This window comes from Bombus huntii, chromosome 1 (assembly GCF_024542735.1).
Source record: "Bombus huntii isolate Logan2020A chromosome 1, iyBomHunt1.1, whole genome shotgun sequence".
NCBI lineage: Eukaryota > Metazoa > Arthropoda > Insecta > Hymenoptera > Apidae > Bombus > Bombus huntii.
Genome location: NC_066238.1, coordinates 10557499 through 10581423, shown reverse-complemented (window position 1 = coordinate 10581423; position 23925 = coordinate 10557499). Strand labels below are relative to the sequence as shown.

Sequence of the window (23925 nt, the reverse complement as noted above, 5' to 3'; positions counted from 1 at the left end):
TAATCGAAGCTGCCAATGTTGCTCACCAATGATCAACACGGCAACGCGTCAATTTCAATGGGAAAATCATTGCCTCGCTTTCAAGCTGACCCAATAGATTTCGAAACTCTCCTCGTAGTATTAACAGAGGTAATTGCGTTCATGATTTATCACGTATACCAATCGTTTCTACTAATATACTCTTGTCGTTCCGCCTTATCGTAAATAAAAAACGAAACGATCCGACCCATGGTTCCTCCGTGGTTTCCACGGTTCTTCGAACGTCTGCTCACGCAACAAGTCTCCCACCGCGAGGATGACTTATCGCGCCCCTATCGTGACTGGAACTTGCTCCACTTCCTTTTCCATCTCGCGCTTCCACCTTGTGCTTTCAACTTATCCACGTGATCTCACCATCAAAGACAAAAAAATCTCGTGTTTCTTCGGCTTTCACTTTGCAAATGTTTGATGGTCGCTTAACGATCCAACCAATTCAACTTTCTCGTCCAAACACGCAACAAGAATACCAGCTCGCTCTTGACAACTGGTCTACGTTCACGAAAGATCCTGCTCACAACGAATAAGGAATATTTTATGCGTTATAGCCGGCATCAAGATATATACAGGTATTGACTCTCTTGATGGCGTACGCTTTGTTCAAAACAACGTTAAATAACGAGCCGGTTAATGTTCTGCCGGTCATATTCTCGTTAAAAAACAGCACGTTGAATTCTTCGATCCTGGATACGCGATATGATTTAATCGCGTTCACGTTTCCCGGCTCTGAGCACCCTTTTACCGTTCCATCGTTTCGTGTTTCGTTCATTATTGAAGAGAGTTTTTCTCCCTCCGTTAACAATCGCGGCCATTTTTCGGGGAATATGTATAACTTCGGTCCTCCAGCCATCGAACAATGCTTTCAATTTTCACGAACAAACACAGAGTCGCTCGAACATTTCGATTTTGTGAAATCCAATTTTTTTTTTAGAAATAATATTTTTCAACGTAGCTTTACTTTTACGTTCAACTCGATTGCAAGGTCAAAGGCAATATCACCACTGTAGTTCATCTTTGTTCGGACACTTCTCATTATATCCGTGTTTCTTTACTCGCCAACATTTTCATCTCTCGATTTCTTGCCTTGCCTATCTTCCATGAATATTCATTCGAAAAATGAATCGCGCCTCTTAAGCTTATCCCTGCGGAACAGATAGCGTAACGACGTTCCCTGGACGCTTGATCACGCGGACATTTGATAAGGAGAATCGGAAGACGATGGACAAGCTGCAATTAACGCGCTCCACCTACGGACATCGAGACGGGCAACGTATTATTTCGCTTACAATTTAGCCCCATCAGGGATATATTTGTCGCCCACGCGACGTTCCGAGGTGCCAGGACCATGGAGCGCACCAGAATTCGCAGTTTATGGAGAATCGATACGAGCCACGTAGTTTTGTTAACGGCCGCATTAAGCTATCACGCGAGAGTGCCATTACCAAGTCGATCGTAAGTAAGGCTGAAGTAACGATGCTGCGTGGAAACGCGTCTTGTTACCGCGTTTCTGAAAAGCAGAGCTTCCCTCGACACGGCTACGTCTTGGGCTCGTTTTACCTCCGGTGCCTGCATACAAACGAAACGTCGAAACTTTCTTCGAAAATCTTACGGTTATTTCGCGCGATGGACACTGCCGAGTCAAGCAATGGCTCCATTTGCTTTAACAATCTTCCAGTTGCCTCGCGTCGATGTAAAATTGGACGCTGTATACGATTTTCTACGTTTATACTTGTTTTTTTTTCCTCTTTTTATTTCTTTTTTATCGTACGGAATTTCTGTTTATGTACACGGGTCTTGGCGATAGAAATTTGAAGAAGATAACAAATAACAAGATTACCTAAGAAAAGAACACGTTAGAATGCAGAAAAGAAATTGGAATTCAGATGTTTCGTTTTGTCGAACGATCGAATCATCTAAACCAAATATTCGTAGGTAATAAAGCCACGAGTTAGTAAATCCTATGGATCTGTTAAGGATGGATTTCCAACGAGACGTCAGGATCCTGGCAGCTCTAGAGGATCGCAATATCGCCCGGGTCCTGGGTGCTTGCTGCCGCGAAGAGCCATATTGCGTAGTAATGGAGTACCTGGAACATGGAGATCTCTGCCAATTCCTCAAGACGCATATCACTGCCGAAGATGCCCATTCTATGCCGATCGGTGTCAAAACGCTCAGGTAACTATCCATTTAACGACGCTAGAAAACCAATCATCCGCGAATGTTCGTGCATTTGTTAAATTTAAACGTAGAAATATGTACCGAATGCGGATAATATGCAACAGTATGAAAAACATCCGAAGTAGAATGTACCTTGTTACAGCATTTAGAAAATGAAATCACAGTCTGATAAACTTCAGACAGTAAATAAAAATTGCATCAGGTAGAGATGGGATCTTGGAAATATCTTTAAAATAGTAAAATCGAAACTATTCGCGTACTTTCAAACACCTAATGAGTGACGATTTCGGAAAAAAGAGAAAATACTTTTAAGTAGATTCGAATCTTCACAAGGTGGGTTAGAACTCTTTGCGAGTATCCCGAGTAAGCGGTACTTTCAAGTACAATCAAACTTTCAGCAAGGAGATTCGAGCCTTTTATGAGTACTTTAACCAGAAGATTAGTCTGTGTAATAGCTTTCCATCTACAACATCGAACTCTAGTAAAATCTTAATCCACGTTGTACATAATCTATAGTATTTACGCTTTCTATACTTATAACTACACGTCGTATTTTACAGTATTCGCCAACGTTATATCACTTTACAAGTACAGAAACTGCAATAAAGCATCAGAAACTGTAACGAATATCGTTCGGATCGTACGGAAATTGACCCGGATTCGCAAGTACACAGTGAGATTGATCCCATGCCTACGAGGCAACGCGTGAAAATTAATCAAACGCTAAAATTTCAATAACTCCTCCGGTGAAACATCGGCGTTCGTCAGCAAGACTCGTGGTTTAGTTCCATCCGCTGTGGCGAGGCGTCGCGAAGTTAACACCCAATAAGTTTCGCCCAGGTTGGAGTTTGAAGCGTTTATTAATCGTGAGCGACGTAGCCTTCGAGTACAGTCAGCAACCCCCTTCGCGTTCCGTCGTTTCCGACGAACCCGTCCGTCTCTTTCCAACCAACCAGGCCTTCTTCGTCTCTGTTCCTCTATCTGCCTTTCCTATCACCCCCCCCCCCCTCCCTCTCTCCTTGACTCACCCTAACTCTGAAAAGCTTGCAGTCTCACGCCTTAACTTCGTCCTCTTGCAACTCACGCCGCTTTCCTCGTTTCAGTTTCAACTGTCTCATCTACATGGCGGCGCAAATCGCGTCGGGCATGCGGTACCTGGAGAATCTGAACTTCGTGCACCGGGATCTGGCTACTAGGTGAGTACGACGAGAAGTTCGAGCGAACGTATCCGGCCGGATCTCTCTTTCCCACGAGGATAAACGCGTCTTAGAGGCGCACATCCAAACTATCATCGTTTCGTTCGTAGCGCAGATGTTTTGTTACTCTAAATAGGAGGAGTCGACAAGAAAGAGAGAAGACAGAGAGATACGTAAATGTTGTTTCGACTTCTAGCCCGTGGAATACAACAGGGAATGCGTATAAATGACGTCCTTTAATCAAGCTGTTTCGTACTCTTCGCGATTTCATTTCCCTTTAACCGCTCGTCGCGTCGGCGCAACACAGACGTAGCTACGAATACGGAGAAAGCAATTTTCGAGGTTCCTGAAAGGATTACCGTGATGTGATATTCCATAGAGGAAGACGAATTTCTGTAGCTTTCGCTTTGGAATATAATCCTGTGTTTTCGTACTTACATTCGATTCCGAATGGCATTTTCTGGTTTTTCATCCACCATTCCGTCTCTATAAGACACTATGCGAGCTAAGAAAATTTTACTTCTTTGTTCTATGATTACACATACTTGTGTACAAAATATTCCAGTAGCGTGATTATTTTTTTGTACCGGTAAAAATGTGTATCGTAATTTTGAAAGTTACTTTTGTGTTTATAAAAGAAATCGTATAATCGATATGCCTCTAAGCATTCTGGAAATATTGATATATGGTATAAAAATAAAATTGAAAGAATTGACGATTAACGAAATGGTCAGAAATAAATACCGCTTAAAGAAGTGGTTCTTTAGAACGTGATAAGCATCAGTTCGCAGGAAAACGAAAACCCGATATCGGGGTTTGTCGCTGAAGTTGAAATTAAATTATAGCTTTCCCAGAGCGCATTTCCATAAGCCCCCAAAACAAACGAAGCCGCAAAACCACATGGGAAATCAGCGATTCGTTAGCGATACGTCGAGCGGAAAATAGCAAGAACGGTAGTTTATTTTCCCGTGGAATAACGATTAAACGTGTACGTTGCAGTCATTATCGGCTATGCGTCAACATCAAAATTGTTTGCTCGGTTTATTACAACTATAAATTAGTTCGACCTGGTTGTTCGTAAAATCCGGCGTAACTTTCCAGTCGTACGAAATTATCACAGCACGAATCTCCTAACAACGTACCAGTACCAAAATTACATTCGATTCGATAGGAAGGCCCGATAAACTTTTATAGAGTGTACAAGCGTGACACCCCGTAGAAAGAGTATTTTCGTAATATGGGACATTCCCAATTCTACGAAACGTTCCGATATCGGTGCGATCAATTTTATTTCGATGTGTTTCACGCGTCATTCAATTTCGCCAATATTGTTCCTCGCCCAGTACGTGATAGTAATAGTCCACTATATTTATATTTTTCAATTAATGGACCCGAAATAAATTTGCTCGAATATATTTTATGTCCAACTGTATTTCATAAAAAAAAAAATTACTTCGCTTAATATAGGTATTTACTTTATTTTTATTGATATCGACGAGGCAATAGATTTGCTAAAAATTTCGGAGAAAATCCTAAAGACTAACAAATGCTCTGTTATTGGCCAATAGAACTGGATGATCTTTGACATCCCGCACAAGGCGTATAATATCCAGGATCAGAAACCCTTGACTTTCACAGACAAAAGCGTATATGTATAGTCAGTATGCAACGAAACCCATCCATGTTCCTGTTATTGAAATGCAATGGCCATCCCCGTTGAATCGATGGGAAGTATAGATGCACATATGTGCATATGTGCTCTACATACATATTCACGCTAACCGCGGTGCTCTTACAACACGTGGAACCTAGTTTCCGGTTGACCAGTGTCTCTCAAACGACCGCTCGTAAATCTTAATAGAATACCAGGATGCGTTTCCTGTACGTTCTCTCCGTAGTATTATTAGAAGCAGATTTAAGTCGATCTCATCATCATCCACGCCATTCCCTAAATACATCGGACATTTTTATTTCTTTTTATGTTTCGATAACAATTAATTTAACATTGACTTTAGAAAAATGATATTTAATTATTTTCATATTATCGGTCGCAAGTCCAATGTTTCTGATGCAAAGCATGATGTTTCCTGCATTATTTTTCTTCCTCTTTCTTTAGTTACGATGTAGGTTAATTATAGAGATGGAAATTCCAAACATCAAAGTTCGTACGGTCCGAGTCCTCAAACGATCCGACGAAAGAAAACGTATTTCTCGGTTGCCACAAAGCTTTAAACAGCCCTTTGTCGATTCAAAGAGAAGATTCTTGTTGTGAAATTGCAAAAACTAAAGTTATTTTACTATCAGCTTTATTAAATCTTCGCGTATAACATGCGATATCCGTGATCGCGAGAGAGCTGCACACGAGATCCGTCACACACGAATTTCAACTTTTCACGAGTGAACGGAAAACCGGAAAATAACCGAGCTCTGTTTGAATATTAACGAAAACACGAAGTTACACGTTCGTTGGGCAATGTTTAACAAGGAACGTTTCATAAAATAAAACTCTGCAATTCGTTCAAACAAAATTCGTGGCCCACTGGAGTATTTCTTAAACAATTAAACACACGTCACATGTTTTTCCATTCTTTGTTTTACCATTTAACCTATTTGACCACTGCTGAAATATTTATATTTCAGTGGAAAATTCAATACAAAATTCAATTAACAAGGTAACAATTCTCGAAATCAGAAGAGAAAAATAACTGTAAATAACTCGATGAATTTGACTCGTTAAATTTTATCAGATCGAATCGTGACTCGTTCGATTTTCGAGAATTCGTAACGAGGCGGCGAGAGGACGTTCGACGAAAATATTTAACCGGCTTTTACCGAGCTGGTCGTCGAACGTGAACGACCTGTTGTCGCACGATGTAACTGGAGAGCAGCCGCAAACGCGGTGAATCCATTTGCAAAGGAATCAGAATTTCATGGTGGCCCGGAATTTAATCAAAATGTAATGCCGTAGATAAACGTTCGTCCGGATGATAAGCGTTGACGCGACGAACCGACGATTTCCAGCGAAACATATGATTCTGTGGGAATTTCGTCATGATCGTCGCGTAAATTCTTCCGCTGACTGTAACGCGTTGAAAGAGCAACGTCCACGATAGGTGGCCCATCCTCTGGCATAAACCTGATTTCTTTCGTCCATCGAAACATCACGCGTGCATCGCGTGCCACGACCAATTAAGCTCGCATCGTGAAAAAGGAACTGCTTTCTGTGAAGTCTGAAGTAGCCCTGAAAAAGGAATTAAGAGATCAGCTTATTACAGACCTCTTACGAACCTCGTAATCCAAAGCTTATAATCTTCGTCCCTAAAAATTCTCTTTCAAGAACAGGTAACTTTGTACCTCTGTTACATTCCTACATGTTCTCTTCTTGATTCATAGTCGATGACTCGTTACTTTTCCAACTTTGTCTAACATTGCACGGGATAACATTGATTGACCAACATATTGTAGTCAGATATAAAGAAAGAATATTTCGTATTCGAATTTGAGACCCGAGATTTGAAGTACTTTTCAGAGGGTAAGATAAATCTCGCTGGGAACCAATCGAGGTTTAAGCGAGCATGATGAAAATCTGAGTGAAGGTAAAAGGGAAAGAATCAATTGGAAGGGGCGAGTTCACGTATGTATCGCCGGTGTCGGAGAAGCTCCGCAACCCCGACTGCCTATCCTAACACTCGCCAGCCAATTTCTCCTGGCACCTTATTTTATTCGCGAGTGCGCGCCGTATAAAGTCATTCTCGGAGCCGGACCAAGTGGAAAAGAGGAAAGAATCGATCGCTGATCAAACGGTAATGCAATTCAATTGGCACGATCGAAAAAAGGACGAGAACGGACGGAAGGGTTCTTCCTTGTACGTGTATACGTGTGTATACGTACGTATATTCGTGTGCGTCTATAATAGTCGAAGAAAGGAAGAACGTGCGTGTGATCGGGATATAAGAGAGTATATGAGTAAGCGCGTATGAGTGAAACACTTAAGGATAAAGAGAAAGACGATAGAAAGGAGCAGCACACAAGCATACACATACACAGAATGGTTCTATGTGGTCGTCAGGATAAGAGCAATACCAATAGCGATGGTGGTGGTTCGTGATGGTGATGGTGTTACCAGAAACGGCAATAGTGGTCGCACACGCCGCAAGAACGTGTAGCTCGATCATGGAGAACGACGAAGACTCAATGTAGGTACTCCAACCCCGACTAAGCGTGGCTCTTCCTTTGTTCCGACTTCGATTACAAATGTAGAGAATAGCTTTCTCTACCTCCCACATCCTTCTACCGTCCCTTTCTTCTTTTCCTCTCTTACTCGCTTCCTTTTTCTTTTTTTTTTCTTTTAGATCATTCACCTCTCCCGTCACCCTCTTTCTAGCGACAAGAGCAACCTCTGCTACTCGGTTTTCGATCTGACGGCGTCCAGACATCACGAGGTCGAAGTCCGGCCGATCGCACACAGGGCCTTCGAACTCCTTGGCTCGACGACTAACGCGAGAGCATCGCCGAAGACACTTGAACGCAGTGACAATCGATAATAGCCGTACGAGTGACTCTTCTCGAGTTGTCGAGGGAAAGTAGATACCCTCTGTCTTCGGGGAGAATTCGTTCGTCTGAACTCGAGCAAGAAGTCTTCTGTCGCGCATTACGGACCCCCTGAATATTTCAAGACTCTCTTTGATGAATAACTTAATACCGGGACTGAGTAGTACCTAAGTAACGAAAAATCGTAAGCAAAGTCTACAGTGAGTGTGGAAAGCTCGCGAGCAGTATTTATAAAATATAATTAGCGACGGAGTACAGTTTAACAGAGTAGTTCGAATTAGAACATCAGTGGTTTGAGGTTGGTTCGTCAGTCGTTAGCTATCGCCGCTTGTCGCGAAATCCAATTATAATCGAGTCAAACATACTGGTATCTGCAGATAGACACTTCCACTTAATATAATTCACACAGAGGCTCAATAGGATCCGGCTAGTGAACATTGCTTATTGCATTAACGTTCTGACCCAGGACTTCCGTGGATCAGGTTAGCATCGTTGTCGCCGCCGTCGTCGTCGTCGTCGTCGTCGTCGTCGCCATCCGTGTACTCCAGGAACATGCTATAGCCAATAACGTGATCGATAAAGTGCGGCTAATTACCTAGGTTCTGGCTGCAAATTGAAGCTTTGTTCCACCGTCGAAATTAATTGACTCCATTCACTCGATAGCGCTGGATACTCAAATACCGTTCAGTTGCTCGTTTGTCTCGGCGAGAATTATAGTTCGTCTTTGAAAGCAGGAGGCAGTCCGCCGACCGACACCAAAATGGAATGCTGTTAGATGGATATTTCGCGGTGTTCGAGTGTCCTCTATGAAGACACGAATTAACACCGTTTCGCGACAACGAGAAACGTATACGGATGTGCTCGACCATCGTGCAACTTCGCTACAGAATTGATTCATTTCTATTAATGGACGAACTTTGTAATTCGCGTCGGTTATCGCGTGACAACGTTCTTGTCACTTCTCCGTAGCCTGATTCCCTTAACTTCGTTCTTGAAAGCCTTATGAAAGGAGAATTCACCTCCGTGATTTAGAGTTAATGGGAATCTATTATTACAAACGGCGAATTAATTACAGAATTTGGTGCTTCTAAGAATTAGCAACCGTTTATTTCTTAAGTTTTTATTCTTCTAGAAACATTCCATCCCCCAAAAACCATAGAAACGAGACGTTTAATAACATATTTAAACGTTCAAGTCTATCTTAAACCTCGCTAATTATCACAAGCAATGGACGTTTCGGGATAGATCGAGCCATAATTAAGCACAACTCGTTTCAAATCCAGTTAGAATTAAACCAGCATCTGAATTATATATTATATATAAACTAGAATTATAGCAGCATCCATACAACCATACACAAACGTATATAAATCTGCTAATGTATACAGTACATACATAAACGTGTACACGTGATAGAACACGATACGTCCGTATTTAGATTCGCATTCTTTTACGACCGCGAACCTTATCCCGTCTCATAACGATCCGCGATGATCATTCAACGGTCCAGCCGGTCGCTTGTAAACTTTGCCACAACGTTACGTTCGATTGTGGAGTTGCGCGTGCTTGTACAGGAAACGTAGCTCATCTACACGTACGTGCAAATACAGCCTGCAGGCAGCCATTCCTGCTTCCGGTCGGCTACCATGCACAGAATGCGTACGCGTATGCAGATTGGCGGCTACGCTATGCACCCCACATACCGACGAGAGATCGATTTGAACCGTGCCTTTTTCATTCGAAATGAATCGGTCGGAAAAGTATTCGAATTCTCCGGCTGAAGTCGAAACTGATTCACGTATCTGCGGCCGAGCCTACAATCATTCCCAAAGTGTTCTCGATACAAGTTTCCCCTTTGAGGTGCACAGAGAAAACTGCACCCTTTTAGCAAGCGAAAGCTACAAACGAAACACAAGAGCCGATCAACGTTTCCTGTCCACGTGAAACGCGCTGGAAACGAAATTTGACAGACGAAATAACACGAATCAAAAACCTATGGAAGCAGTTATCGTGCGGTAAATTAGATGATCGTTAGCAATAGCGATAATAACGATAAAAGCTCGTTCGATGTTGTTTCGGAAGTTAATTAAGTGGCGCAGATCGGAACGTTTGTAGAGCAGAACAGTCGATTCATCGCGTTCATCGATAACGATGATTTTCGATTACAGGAATTGCTTGGTGGGCAAAGCTTATCACATTAAAATCTCGGATTTTGGTACGGACAACGAATTGTACGCGAGCGATTATTACAAAGTCGATGGCACGGTACCCCTGCCGATACGCTGGATGGCCTGGGAATCCATATTCCTGGTAAGCTTTATTCGAACGATACCAATCGAACGCGATATACATTGCCTCATGCATGCATGTTTTCGAATTGTCTACAAATCGTGTATGACCGATATACGAAGCTATTGTAGTTCAAATCGTCGCAATATGCCTGTATAATTCAACTATATCTTTTTATCGTATGATCATTTAAATATATCTTTAAGCAATCGTTCGTACTAATTTTTACTGTTATCAGCTTTTGTTTTTATTACATACATACATATATGTTTTCTATATATCTAGTTTTAAGCATTATCGAGTTAAATATCAAAACAATGATTAAAAAATGTTCGATTCTCATTACGCACGATAAAGTCCATTTACCGTTACTTTTACTGCTATTTATTTTAATAGTCGTGACATGGATATAAAAAAGATTTTATCGATTAGACCCAACTCGAAAACAAACATACATAGCTTTCTAAGATCAAATCTAAGCAATATCACGTGCAGCCAAATTCTTTGTAACCAGAAGAAACCAATAATCGATACGATCGTTCACAGGGCAAGTACACGACGAAGAGCGATGTATGGGCGTTTGCCGTGACCCTGTGGGAGATCTTGAACCTGGGCAGACGGGTCCCCTACGAGCACTTGTCGAACGAGGAAGTGGTCCAGAGCCTGCGACGATTGCATCGCGCCACGGAGTGTACCGACGCCGATGGCGAGAACAGCGGCTGCAAAGAGAATACCGATAACCTTTTCAACTATTTACCGCAACCGACCGCGTGCTCGAAGGATATTTACGATTTGATGCTGGATTGTTGGCGACGTGAGGAGACCGAGAGGCCGACCTTCCGGGAGATCTCGATGTTTCTCCAGCGGAAGAACCTCGGCTACGCGCCCACGTCCTGATATTGAACGTCCGGTAAAGTCGAGGAGCACATGGTTCGTGGCGGTTGCCACGCGTGCCCGGCTAAACGACGCTCGAACATAGACCATGGGCTGGTCGAAGACGCCGTCTACCCACATTGGATAACCATGAGAACAAAGTTCTGAATTCTTCGACGAGGCGAGCTTTCGATGTACTCGAACGAAGGATCGAGACGCGTAAAGGTATAGAAACATCGAAGAAGAAGATACAACGATAAGGTTCAATCTTGGTTTCCGGCAACGAAATCGAACTCTTCAGGCTGCTTACATAATTTATTCCACGAAACAGTTCTTTCGAACGATGCCGATACGAAGAGATATTCCGTAGGGGCGTTAAAGACTTCGAAACGACTTTCAGGGAAACTGATGTGAATAATCCATCGCGCAGCACTGTCGTAGATATAAAAGGACTGTCCGTGTCAAAGTCGAAATAGTAGGAAGATACTCGAGGAAATATCGTATTTGCTTAGTACATAAGTCAGCGAGATTCGTCGAGACGCTAGATGATCTAGACGCGAGAGCATATTCGACGAGACCGTTGTTTAGACGTAAGACGCATATAAGGAATACAAATGTAAAACTGTGAATTCGACAATCGAACGAAGAGAACGCGAGGCGACTTTTGTTCACCGAAGTTGTTGGACTGCGCGAAATCTGTTGACAGTTTCACGCACGAGACAGCAAAGATCTCGAGCGATCCGTTGATCCTCGATATGATCGTCGAAAATTTAGGAGCAATATCGTGTAATTATAATTCAGCTGTGAACATTCCTGCATGGATTTAAAGATATGTCTATATCTTCGAGGTAAATAAGAGATACTCGCCGTTTAAGATATTAGAAGTTACCCTTTGGAAAATGTCTTTCCTTTATAAAGAAACGATAAAAGAAAAATAAGAAAATGGCTGAACAGGAGAAGGGAAAGGAAAGAAATTGCAATTGTATGGCAATATGGTAACTAAGTATCAAACTCCTCCGTGGGTTGTCAATCGAGTAGACAAAGGGAAAAAAGATTATGACATATGAAAAAACGAGTATGAATGCGTGTGTTTGTGAACGTATAGGTGGTTACAATTCATCGTGCGTAAATTTATCGTAATCGTTAGGCAGCTCGATAGGGTTTTGCTTCGAACGAAGCGAACGAAGACTATCGAACTTCTCGTGTAATTCGTACACGATAGGGCTCTCATCGCATACATCGTAAACTAGAAAGATTCGCCATGGTATTATTTTATGGCTTCTGTATTCGGTCGGATTACATTAAAATTAGGATAATATTTAGGAACGAAACTAAATCGTTAAGTTATTAAGCAGAGAATCGAATTGTAGATTGAAAAAGACTTAACAAAGTTTTTAGCCTCGGCGAATGTATCGAAGTAGCAATTTTCGCGTGAGAGCTCGGCGATATCATGTAGTTCGTGATTCACGAAGATATACATATTTCGCTGTTGACAAATGGTGACTCTCACCATGACTATGACACATCATAATTGTAACTTTATATGATAGGCGGGATCAATACAAAGACAAAAAAAAGAACTAGTATATTGTACATATAGACGTACATCGAGAAGTAGGAGACGTTTATCATTGCGCTGAGAGAGACAAACGCGAACGAGACGACGAGATTAACAGCGTACAAGCAATTCGTCTTTGCGTGTCGTCTTTGGAACCGTGTTCCTTTTTGTCTCTTTCGTCAACACGATTCCGTTGAGAAACCAACGGAATTGGTCGTTCTAAGGATAGCAACAGAATATTTCGGTGTGAAGTCTGGAACGTTATCAACATATCGGAGTCTTGGTTTCGTAATGGAACGAAGCAAGAAAATAAAAATGCGAAGGGACAAGAAAACGACGAGTTTATAAGATTTCCAAGTCAGATGTTCGTTTAGCGATGCTATTCTCACGACATTCAACTAATTAATCATTCGATTCGTTATGTTCCGTATGTATTTATACAAGATGAATACTATTAATAGCATTCGCAATATCTAGTAAGTAGGTGATGTTACCGTTATAACATTAAAAATACTATTTATATATCTTAATGTAACGCCGCGTAAGAAGTAGATATATCAGAGACATAGCCGTTCGTATATAAATCGTACGTGCGTTGAATTTAAACGTAACATATTCGTAAGTTTGCTTCTCTGTCGTTGAACAAAGGAAATAAAGAGTCGAGGAAAGAAGTGGAAAATAAAAAAGGGTAAAAATATACGAGATAATCATAATATAAATTCAAATCAAGCGTAGATCAGTTTACGATGTTATCGATAATAAAAAAAAAAGAAATATTAAGGGACACTGTTTTCCGTATTGATAACGTAGGACAGTTTAACAGTGTAGAATTTTATACTGAAATCGGGCACCTTGTTAAAATAGAGATTCACACGAATTCATAGTTTTCACTTCATTAGCGTCAAAGTAAAGAAAAAAGAAAAAAAAAAAAAGAAAAAATTGAAAAGAAACTGCCGTCACTCGCATGTGACATCAGAAAAACGAATCATAGTTGCGTTTAGATTCATCGATATAAGCATATTGCTGCCTTTGGCTGTATCGTTGCCCCTACTGCTAACGAGTAACTCACTTGTCTACTCATGTGATAATTTAGTATATCTCTACGTACCTACCTGTACCTACACCGGTTCGGAAATCTCAGTAGTAAAGGGGTTTATTTATCTTACGTTGCGTTCTGTCTCAATTTCGTCGACTGACAGAATTATCTTTATTGATAGAAACTAAAAATGAATATCAGCTGATGAAGGATAGCTTAAGGAACGAAGTTTTCTTAAGAGAACTTCATAAAAAATTATGTAGATTCGCTTCTGATCTCCTAAGATTCAACACAAAATTTTCTTAAAAATGCACGTTCTTCCCTCTATTTAAATATCTGTCCTGCATTATTCGAGTAATTTAGTATTGTTTCCAATGATCGTTAAGAATTAGAACATTGAAGAAATCTATTAAAACGAAGAACAAAGATAATCCATTTATATAGTAATTATTTTAACGACATTGTTACAACGAATCTTATCTCCTGTGCTTTTAAAAGTTGATCCTTTCCTTTTCGAAAAGATATTCTGTCAGTAGATATTCTCCATCATTATTACATCGATCGCTTGAAAACAATCGTTTCAACGAACCTAATAATGTTTCATAAACGTCACTTTGGTTCGTGAGCTCTACGTTGATTTCGACGATCCCAGTTAACGGGGTGAATTGGAAATCGGTCGAATTTTCTGTGAAGCGAACGAATTTCGTTTCTCTTCTGTTCCCTTTGAACGAATGTTTTTCGACAAGTGTACGATCGACAATCACGTTTAAGCCCCAAGGCTTCCGGGATCGCTCAATCTTCCATGTTGGTGCTATTGCAAATAGTATTGACAATGAGAAGAGCATTGCGTAAACAGTGGAATTGCCGTTTCGTTCCAATTTTCTACTGTAACCGAGTCCACGACGAGTTTTATATTAGATTTTGCAAAGTATTTATTTGCATTTTCCTCAACCCGTTTGTTTAAGTACGTTTTGCATGGTATGAAATAGCAAAAGATTTCTATACAGGGTACTTTTCCATTATTGACTTACTTAATGGATTAAGTATTGAAGAAAAGAAATTCCTATTTAATCTCGTGGCCGAATTGTAATAACTTTCGTATATCGATACTCGCATAATATTTTATTAATTGTACTGTATTTATTATATATTATATTTATTACAAACATATCCTAAAATTTCTAAAGATAACATTTCTTTACAGAAAAGGTGTGATCGTTTTAACAAGCATTCGATTTAAAGATGAATACAAGATTATCGAAGGTGCACAAATATTTACGAGTTGAGAACAGGATTAAATAGATTAGATGAAAGTTATTTAGCAATTTTCCAATACTTAATTTATTTAATTCATTTAAAACGAGCCCCGTTGCTGAAGCAAATCCCTATTACATTGTTTGCAAGAAATAAACAAAAAATACTCAGCTAACGCAGATTATTTATTGTACACTGAAATAGGAACTTAAATATATAAATTTGACAGGGTTAATTTTCCAGTCTATGTTTACTGAATATTTCTTGTTTATCTTCATCAATACAGCTAAAATCTGTAACTCTTTTTACGACAAATATATCAACGAATTTGTTAATTAGTTATCGAATTCCATCATGTAAAACGAACTTTCCATAGTTTCGACTGTTTTAAGCAAATTTCTTTTATAATTTCGCAAAGATAAAAGAGCGTCATTAACTGTGGTCTTATTGAATCAGATTCCCGGCACACCCGATTGTTAATCTGACGTGGAATTGAGAGAAATGTAGAGGTAATCACGGAAGACTGTGCAGAGCTCACCTAGCTATATCTTCTACTCAGGCACAGGCAATCTCTGGCTTTTTCACTATAACATACCATCATACATTTAGTTTTCGATTCATCTTGCATTTTTCTCTTCGTGGGACAATAATTTTCAACAACCAATAATTTAAATAAACTACCAAAAAATTATCAAATATTGTATTGTAATATTTCATCTAGAAAATAATTTTTCATCGACTTGAATCATTTCTTGTGGTTCTATCTTGGCATAAGAATAATATAAGATAGTTCTCCTTGCTTTATTCTTGTCAAAATAATACCGAATAATTGTTACAAAACATTTGGTAGGCAATGTTCGTCATCGGTTAGCATTATAATGAAATCTGATGTCAGCCGGTTGATGTTCTTCCTGGCAACTAAGCGTATTTGGTAAAAAGTGGAACTTAATGTTGCAGAATCTGTAAATATCACACTCCAGGCGAATCTGGTAAATGTGAAATGTTTCATCTGAATGATTATAATCATTAACACGTTAAAAAAAAAACAAGGAAGAGGGAAAGAGTGGGAAGGAAAGAGAAAACCTGCTAATAGGCCGTGAAAGGTTGCCTAGGCCTGCTCTATGCTATTAAACCTTAATCGTTATAGTCATAAAATTATTTTGTACTAAAAACTGTTTATAATTTTGTATCTAATCTCTGTAAATACCAAGCAGATTGTCTATGGCTAATAAAGCTTAAACAAAATTGATATAACTAGACTATGTAAAGGGAATTATATATATATATATATATAGGTATTTATAATATATACATATATATATATATATTTTAATTAGTGATAAGAAAGCGAGCGAGAAAATGTAATTAAATTTCACTGGAAAACTGGTAATATACCAATGTACAACGATCTAGGAATTATTTGTACTATACAGGTGACAATTTAAGGGACAAATCATAAAAGTATACATGTTACTCAATAGCCACGTATGTGTATAGGGTACTCCATTCCATATTTGTTCTGAAATTCCGATCGAGAATAATTATTATTATATATATAGAAAATAATTATCTTACATTTCGTTACAAATTTTCAAGGTATTAAATAAATATAACATAATAAACAGTCTTAACGTTAATTTATCATGTCTGATTAACGAGAAAAGTTATTTTCTATTATCGTTTAAATTATTTAATTAATATTAACTTATATACGAACACAAGATTGTCGCGGAATTTTAGAAGAAAATGTTTCGACACTTGAGAAACCCTGTACAGTATTACGGTGTAGAATCCAACTAGTCATTTATGACACTTTATAATAACTAAAGTAAATCTTTTACAAAGAAACACGGCATACGAAGAACGTGTTGTTCTAAATTATGTTTTAATTAAAAAAAAAAGAAAGAAAAAAATTGAAATGTTCGCGCCCTAAAAATAAATGTTTCCACATGCACCTTTAACATAATGTCCTTTTTATTTCTTCTATTATAATTACATGTACGTTTGTACATTGTTATAAATGAAACCTATTTGTCAACTATTGTATTATTTCTATTTCTATCTGTCTGCCTCTAAGTGCGAACTATCACTTAAACGTTATTGACGGTAATCTAAGTCTTGCGTAAGATAATTCTATTCGTATATCTTATATGTATGTGTCGATAAAGACGGAAGTACACGTTGTAAGTTCAAGTAGCAGGAAATCGCGGGAAGCACAACGATAAAACCTATTTGTATCGAACAGTCAAATGAAACAATATTACACATTTCAACGAAAACCTACTATTTAGTAATTCTTTGCCTTTCTTTCTCTTCCTAAGATGAATTAAGCATTGAAAAATTGCTAAAAAAATTTGTATTCAATCTATTTAATTTTACAAAGTAAGCATTGAATATATCCAAATATAAATTGTATTCAAATATTTAATACGGTATTATTAGACATTGGATGAAAGTAATTTATGCTATCAGTATTAATATATAATTCAAATGACTATACCAATCTCGTTAAAAAGAACAGGTGTTCTCAAATCACATGATGTTCATAAATATACTATGTTATTGAATTGAAATGAAAAGTATAATATTTTTGTTCAATTAAATGTTGTATAGCAAATTAAAAAATGGATTTAAATGTGAATAAACAACACGAAACATACAATTTTAGTAGTCATAAAAAGAATTACAAAATATTAAAATACCATTGTTTAAAAATTAGATTGACAAAGAAACAATGAAAATGTAATCGTAACTTATTTATTTGCTCAGAATATAAGTAAACTATGAAAATATGTTAAACATATAAAGATCATGTCTTAAGTATTGCAATAAAATAAATTTATATGTGACATTCAGTCTTGATTATTCAAGTATAGTTGGACGTAATAGTTTCGAACAATGTTTAACGTTAGCAATTATTCAGATACAAAAATGTTTTGTAATTAAAAAATAATGATCTTTAAAAGTATTATTTATTTAAAAAATGTTTTATATTAAAACTCCTACAGGACAAATATCGTTTCATATTATAGAAAAGTGCGTCCTTGATAGGTTAGAATACTTACAATTATTGTACGAAGGTAAACCTCATGAATTTAATGGTGATTTTGAGTATTTATTAGAAAATTCAGTATATGATAAAATTGGACATTTTATATTGCGGTAAGTTTTTCAAGCGATTACAATAATTATTAATCTTCAAACATACAAATTTATGAGGTTTTTTTTAATATAATTTATTAATTCATTATTTAATGTAGCAATTCTGTAATATATAAATAACTGTTTTAGATTATTAACATCTGTGTCACAGGAGATATGTAATTATTGGGTAATCAGAGAAACGTTATTATTCCAAACTAGGCTGAATTATATTTTACCAAGGCAACTATATAGGCTATTTAAGAGTATTTTATATCAATTAGGAGAGCTTAAAAATAAAAAAGGACTGATTAATAGAACATTAATCGATATATGTAATTTCTTCTCAAAACCGCTTGTCTTTAAACATATTGTATCAAAAAATCATACAGAGGATTGTGATTTTCTTAAAACTAAAGGTATACATACACATACACACACACATACACACACGCGCGCGCGCGCACACACACACACACACACACACACACACAGGTCAATTTATATTTCTAATTTAATGACTTAAAAATTACGTTAATTTTTATTTTTTCAAGTGAGACATGAGGCAATACCAGATTTAATAAAGAAAAGAAAACTAGACTTGAGTGAAGGATATGCTATTGTATACTGCTCCAACTGGAAAAAAATATTAAAATCATTGTTTTACACTTATATAAGTAATGAAGTAATATGCATGAAATCAAAAGCGCAATATATTATAAATCAGGATATTAGACTTAATTACTTATATTACAAAATTCATTCTAAAATATTGCAAGAGAATCAAATATCTATCAAATATGGACATATAACTAAAGAAAATATAGACATAGAAATAAAAAATTTTCCGCTTTGTATGCAACACCTGCACACAAAACTAAGGACGACACATAGACTTAGTCACTATGCTCGTTTTTATTATAGTTTATTTTTAAAAGATGGTGGAATGAAACTAGAGGATGCTATAAATTATTGGAAAGAAGAATATTCTAAACCTCATTCCTGTTCTTCTAATTGTTTACATAATTGGAAATCAAATGAACGAAAATTTATATACAGTATTCGTCACCTTTATGGTTTAGAAGGATCTCGGAAAAATTATAAATCTCCTACTTGCGAATTGATATGTGTAAGTAATATTTTCTTATGTCAAGAAAGTTTGGTATCTAGTTCAAACTCATCCCTTTTTATTATGTTATCAGATGAATACATCAAATCCCATGTATGAAGGAGGATGTCCATTTAAAAGCTTTGATGTAAATACTTTAAAAGATCTTTTATCTTTATCATTATCAAGTGATTGTGTTACAAATTTATTGAAAACTACATGTTCTCAAACTCCTCAGATTTCTTGTGCTAAATATTTTAGAATGCTAAATCAAAATAACAGCAATAATATTGTTATTAATAGCCCTTTACAATATTATTTTACAATGATTAATCAAATTTAGATACATAAAACATGAATTTGTTATTAAATATAAATTAGAAGCATTTTAATCTCAAATATTCAGTGCAATAAAATATAAAAATAAAGCTATTTATTATATACATTTCTCTTAAATTATAAAAATTAAAATTTTTTAAGGACGCTTTCTACAAGTGCATGATTCACACCATTTTTAACAAATATACAAGTAACACCAAGTTTACCCACATCAACAATATTTCTATCTTCATCATCAAAAAACACCATATCTTTATAATCAATTCCTGATGCTTTTTGAATCCTAAAAAACAATAATTTATAAAAACAACTTTTCCTAGATAAATGGGAACAAATAAAGCTGAAATTTCATTGATACTTACTTAGAAAAATGAGTTACTTTACATCCTGGATAAATTTCTTTATATTTCAAATACTTGTCCCAATTAAACAGATTTAATAATTGTTTGGCACCTTGTATTTCTGATGTACGAGATGCAACACCAAGTTCATATCCTTCTTCATATAAATGTTTTAATACATCAGGTACTTCTTTGTAATATTGAATAATTTGACCACGAGAATCTACTACATCATTTCCTTTCCTTAAACGAATTCAATAGAAATTTTCACCGATCATAAAATCATATATATTAAAATTATGTTCCTTGAACTCACTTTTTAAAAGGAGGTATAACATGAGTATCAACCCAAAATGGCCATAAAGTATAGTCTGAAACGTTATTAAATTGGTATTTTATTAAAATAGTAATTTAATAAAATACCAATTTGTTTATAAGAAAACAATTAGAAAAGTAAGAAAAAAAGAAAAAGTTTTTAACCTAAATCAAAGATAATTATTTTCGGTTTACAGTTTGTTTTACACATTTTGTTCCTGATTTTTACTGTTTATAACCTTAAATTGGAATTATTGCACAAATAATATTGAGAGAATTTCTGCAGTTCTATAAATTATATATATTTAAAATATAATTTTTATTTAAGATTGACGATGATATCAAAATGATAACTCTATATACGTAAAAAAACTACGATCATATATTGCTAACGTAACTACAGTAGTACTTAGTAGTATAGTAAAGTACTAGCAATTGTTAAAAAATTGTTTCTTATATAAAAAGGAGAATAAAAATTATATTTCATATATAAGAGAATAATATTAATTCTTTTAAGATTAACTTTGTATTTTTAATGAAAACAATCTTATACGATCATTAGATTTTCATATATGCGGCAATCTCTTATTTCCACCAATAACATTAAATTCCTGTATTTCGTTGCAACCAATCAGGAGGAATACATGTTAAGGCAATTTTCTAACTTATGTGCCTTGTTGTATGTATCTTCAGTAGTAGCGTCAATCTCGCTTAGCGAATTTGTGGAATCGTGAGCTGTTGATTAAAAATAATTATTAAATTTATCATAAAATTACTATTTTAAATAACAACGTCTGAAGGTATACACGTACGTTATATCTATTTGTATAATTAACAACAATAAGTATTATATATTGTTTATACATCGCAAAGATTACGAACGTATATTTTGTTACATTGCACGCTATTGGAGTTGTTTTTATCAGATTGTATTGTTGCTTAAATTGATTTTAGTTTTTTGTATATTTATCATCATACGAATATATTTTATAATTACATTAATTTAAACAAAAAGAGCGAAGGAAAGAAAGTAATATAATATATTTTTTTGTATTATACCACATCTGAAACAATTTTGGTATGTTATATTGCTAATTTGAATAATTTTTTGATATTGTAAATTACTCAGTAATTTCAGTTTATAGTTATTTTTGATCTATGCAATATATCTTGTATATAATAGAATGTTTTATTTACCCTTTTTTAATAATAATTTGTTAATTTAACCTCTATTCGTTTAATTTAAATCTAAATTAAAAAAGTATATGATACTATATTTAGAAAAAATATATTTTATTACTAGCATTTCTATCCTTTATATGTATGTTTATATCTTTATATATCTTATATATTTTATATATCAATAGTATTTTATATCTTTATTGCAGAAATGTCTGAATCAGATCTTTTAGCTGCTGATCATATTGATGGTCTAGACGGACTTGAAAATGGTCAAGATGGAGATGCTATTATGCAGTGCGATGGCGTAAAACGTGAATTAAATGAAGCAAATATTGATGATCCGGTAGCTTGTTTTATTTTATTATAACAAATAAATAACAAATGTTTTTGTTACTTTTTCTTTATAAGTTAAATTTTTTTTATATTTTAATTGTAGGAACTAGAGGCTATTAAAGCACGTGTTAGGGAGATGGAAGAAGAAGCAGAAAAATTAAAACAATTACAATCCGAAGTGGACAAACAAATGAATATGGGTAGTCCACCCGGAATAAGTAAGTTATAGATTATATTAAATTTAGCATATATCAAAATTTAGTGCTATAATTTTGTACATGAACATTTTTTTTTGTAAATGATTACATAATATTTTGTCAAATTTTTAGCAAGTCCATTAAATATGTCACTTGAAGACAAAATGGAAGTTGATAATAGGTCCATCTATGTTGGTAATGTAAGTTAAATGTTGCATCCAAATTGCAATAAACAACTTTTTATTTCATTAAGAAGTTATTAATTAATATACATTATGCAAAATTAAAGGTTGATTACGGTGCCACAGCAGAAGAATTAGAGCAACATTTTCATGGTTGTGGCAGTATTAACAGAGTAACAATATTGTGCAATAAATTTGATGGACATCCCAAGGGTTTCGCTTACATAGAATTTGCAGAACGTGATTCTGTACAAACAGCTATGGCAATAGATGAATCTATGTTTAGAGGACGTCAAATTAAAGTAATGCCTAAAAGAACAAATAGACCTGGATTATCAGTGACAAATAGGTGCTTTAAAAATACATTACATGTATATTATATCTATATGTTTCTTAAAGATAATAACTACAGTATATTTAAATAACTTTAAGGGGGCCGCGGGGAGCACGAGGTTACCGAGGTATAGCCAGAGGAATCATACGTGGTAGTGCATATTTCGGATATAGACCTATAAGACGACCTAGGTATATTATAGAATTAAATATATATTTATTTATAATTCAAACAAAATAATATTTCTTTTTAATATTCTCTATACATAGAAGCTATAGGCGAGGATACTACATGCCGTATTGACCGTTTTAATGTATTTTACTGCAATTTGACAAATTGAGGTAAGTTTTTATATTATTGTGATTTATAAGATATTTTGTTTATGTGATTGTTCAAACATAAAATATCTGATGAAAGTATAATAAATTTTTATACATAAAACAATTACATGCATTAAACAGAAGATTTCTGATATGTTTTGTATTGTACAATCACACTATAAAGTTAAAGATCTTTTTGTTTGAACAACCAATGTATGTATTATAGAACAATGCATTTATAGGAAAAGCTGGTGAAATAATAAATGTTAAAAATGATATTATTCCAAAATTACAAATACTAAGATAAATGATAAAATAAACTATTATAACATTCACTAGCCATTCCTGAATAAATGTAAAATTATTATTTTTCCAGTGACAGTTATTGTATGTACTAGATCCTTGTTTTAATGTTCTGATGTATCTATATAATTTAACAAATCTTGTAAACTTTTTATGACGTCAAATAATTTAAAATTAAAAATGCTATACAGAGTATCCATCAATCTTTTACAGTGGATATTATAAAATTTATATCTAGATACATTAGCTTCCTTAGGAATGTGCTCGAAATTCGTATTCATCCTTAACACTTGGCCATATTTTAAATATTATTAAAAACAGAAGAAACACTTATATTGAAACATTTTATTTTTTTATTGTACTCTAATCTACTTATTGCCAAAAGTTTTGCAGATTTACATATTTTGTATTGTGCTGTTCTTAAATAAATAAGTGATGTTCATATTTATATTGTAGACTTATAGAATATGGCCATGTGAACTGTAACACTAAATATTGTAAGTTTTTGTGCATATCTTATTTTTAGGTTACACAAAACTTACATATTTCTATGAACACGCATTACACTATCATGCAGTTAAAGTGTTTAAGTAAATTCTTATGATATGTCCACAGAAAAAAAAACTGATACGATGGGGAAAAAAAGAGAAAGAAAAAACCTCATGTCAAAAGAAAAAAAAAAAGATTGGACAAAGATGGGCACAATTATTCATATTTGATTTAACAAATCTTCATATAAAAATTACAAATGTAGATCAGCGATAATTTGCAATTGCAGTTCAATTGTATTTTTTCATAATTTACAATGAAATCCAAACAATTTCGTAGTATCAGCCTTTATTAGTTCCCAAGAACTTCA

At 35.5% G+C, this 23925-nt stretch overlaps 4 protein-coding genes across 8 annotated transcripts in view; 3 read left to right on the top strand and 1 right to left on the bottom strand.

Annotated features, from left to right (window-relative positions):
* LOC126868183 (discoidin domain-containing receptor 2-like) overlaps positions 1-17250 on the top strand; it is a 159279-nt gene extending 142029 nt beyond the window's left edge. For all 3 annotated transcript variants that reach the window (XM_050623414.1, XM_050623397.1, XM_050623405.1), the window contains exons 13-16: positions 2011-2211; positions 3318-3410; positions 10130-10271; positions 10797-17250. In XM_050623414.1, the coding sequence (XP_050479371.1) occupies positions 2011-2211; positions 3318-3410; positions 10130-10271; positions 10797-11147 (787 nt within the window). In that variant the 3' untranslated portion in view covers positions 11148-17250. The remainder of the gene's footprint in view (positions 1-2010; positions 2212-3317; positions 3411-10129; positions 10272-10796) is intronic.
* Positions 17251-17651: 401 nt separating this feature from the next.
* Positions 17652-19663, top strand: LOC126868227 (uncharacterized). The gene is made up of 4 exons (XM_050623486.1): positions 17652-18133; positions 18263-18531; positions 18667-19241; positions 19315-19663. The coding sequence occupies exons 1-4, from the start codon at positions 17955-17957 to the stop codon at positions 19561-19563; spliced, it is 1272 nt and encodes a 423-aa protein (XP_050479443.1). The 5' UTR covers positions 17652-17954; the 3' UTR covers positions 19564-19663.
* LOC126868230 (magnesium-dependent phosphatase 1-like) lies at positions 19637-20616 on the bottom strand. Its single transcript, XM_050623500.1, has 4 exons — positions 20381-20616; positions 20217-20271; positions 19922-20143; positions 19637-19842 (listed from the first exon to the last, which is right to left on the bottom strand). Exons 1-4 carry the CDS (start codon positions 20424-20426, stop codon positions 19686-19688), a joined length of 480 nt encoding a protein of 159 aa, XP_050479457.1. The 5' UTR covers positions 20427-20616; the 3' UTR covers positions 19637-19685.
* Positions 20617-20860: 244 nt separating this feature from the next.
* LOC126864026 (polyadenylate-binding protein 2-B) lies at positions 20861-22784 on the top strand. Of its 3 annotated transcripts, none has more exons than XM_050614929.1 (7): positions 20861-21015; positions 21604-21740; positions 21834-21948; positions 22060-22127; positions 22217-22458; positions 22542-22634; positions 22713-22784. In XM_050614929.1, exons 2-7 carry the CDS (start codon positions 21606-21608, stop codon positions 22744-22746), a joined length of 687 nt encoding a protein of 228 aa, XP_050470886.1. In that variant the 5' UTR covers positions 20861-21015; positions 21604-21605; the 3' UTR covers positions 22747-22784. The 3 variants fall into 3 exon arrangements, with proteins under 3 accessions (XP_050470886.1, XP_050470896.1, XP_050470904.1); XM_050614939.1 differs by having other exon boundaries at positions 20869-21023; XM_050614947.1 differs by lacking the exon at positions 20861-21015 and adding an exon at positions 21131-21293.
* The last annotated feature ends 1141 nt before the right edge of the window (positions 22785-23925 follow it).

Coding starts and splice junctions, on each gene's coding strand:
- LOC126868227 (XM_050623486.1), top strand. CDS start 17,955: ATGTTTTATATTAAAACTCCTACAGGACAAATATCGTTTCATATTATA. Junction 18,532..18,666: donor TGATTTTCTTAAAACTAAAG/GTATACATACAC, acceptor TATTTTTTCAAG/TGAGACATGAGGCAATACCA. Junction 19,242..19,314: donor CTACTTGCGAATTGATATGT/GTAAGTAATATT, acceptor TTATGTTATCAG/ATGAATACATCAAATCCCAT.
- LOC126868230 (XM_050623500.1), bottom strand. CDS start 20,426: ATGTGTAAAACAAACTGTAAACCGAAAATAATTATCTTTGATTTAG. Junction 20,144..20,216: donor GTTATACCTCCTTTTAAAAA/GTGAGTTCAAGG, acceptor AATTCGTTTAAG/GAAAGGAAATGATGTAGTAG. Junction 19,843..19,921: donor AAAGTAACTCATTTTTCTAA/GTAAGTATCAAT, acceptor ATTGTTTTTTAG/GATTCAAAAAGCATCAGGAA.
- LOC126864026 (XM_050614929.1), top strand. CDS start 21,606: ATGTCTGAATCAGATCTTTTAGCTGCTGATCATATTGATGGTCTAGAC. Junction 21,741..21,833: donor AAGCAAATATTGATGATCCG/GTAGCTTGTTTT, acceptor TTTTAATTGTAG/GAACTAGAGGCTATTAAAGC. Junction 22,459..22,541: donor GGATTATCAGTGACAAATAG/GTGCTTTAAAAA, acceptor AATAACTTTAAG/GGGGCCGCGGGGAGCACGAG.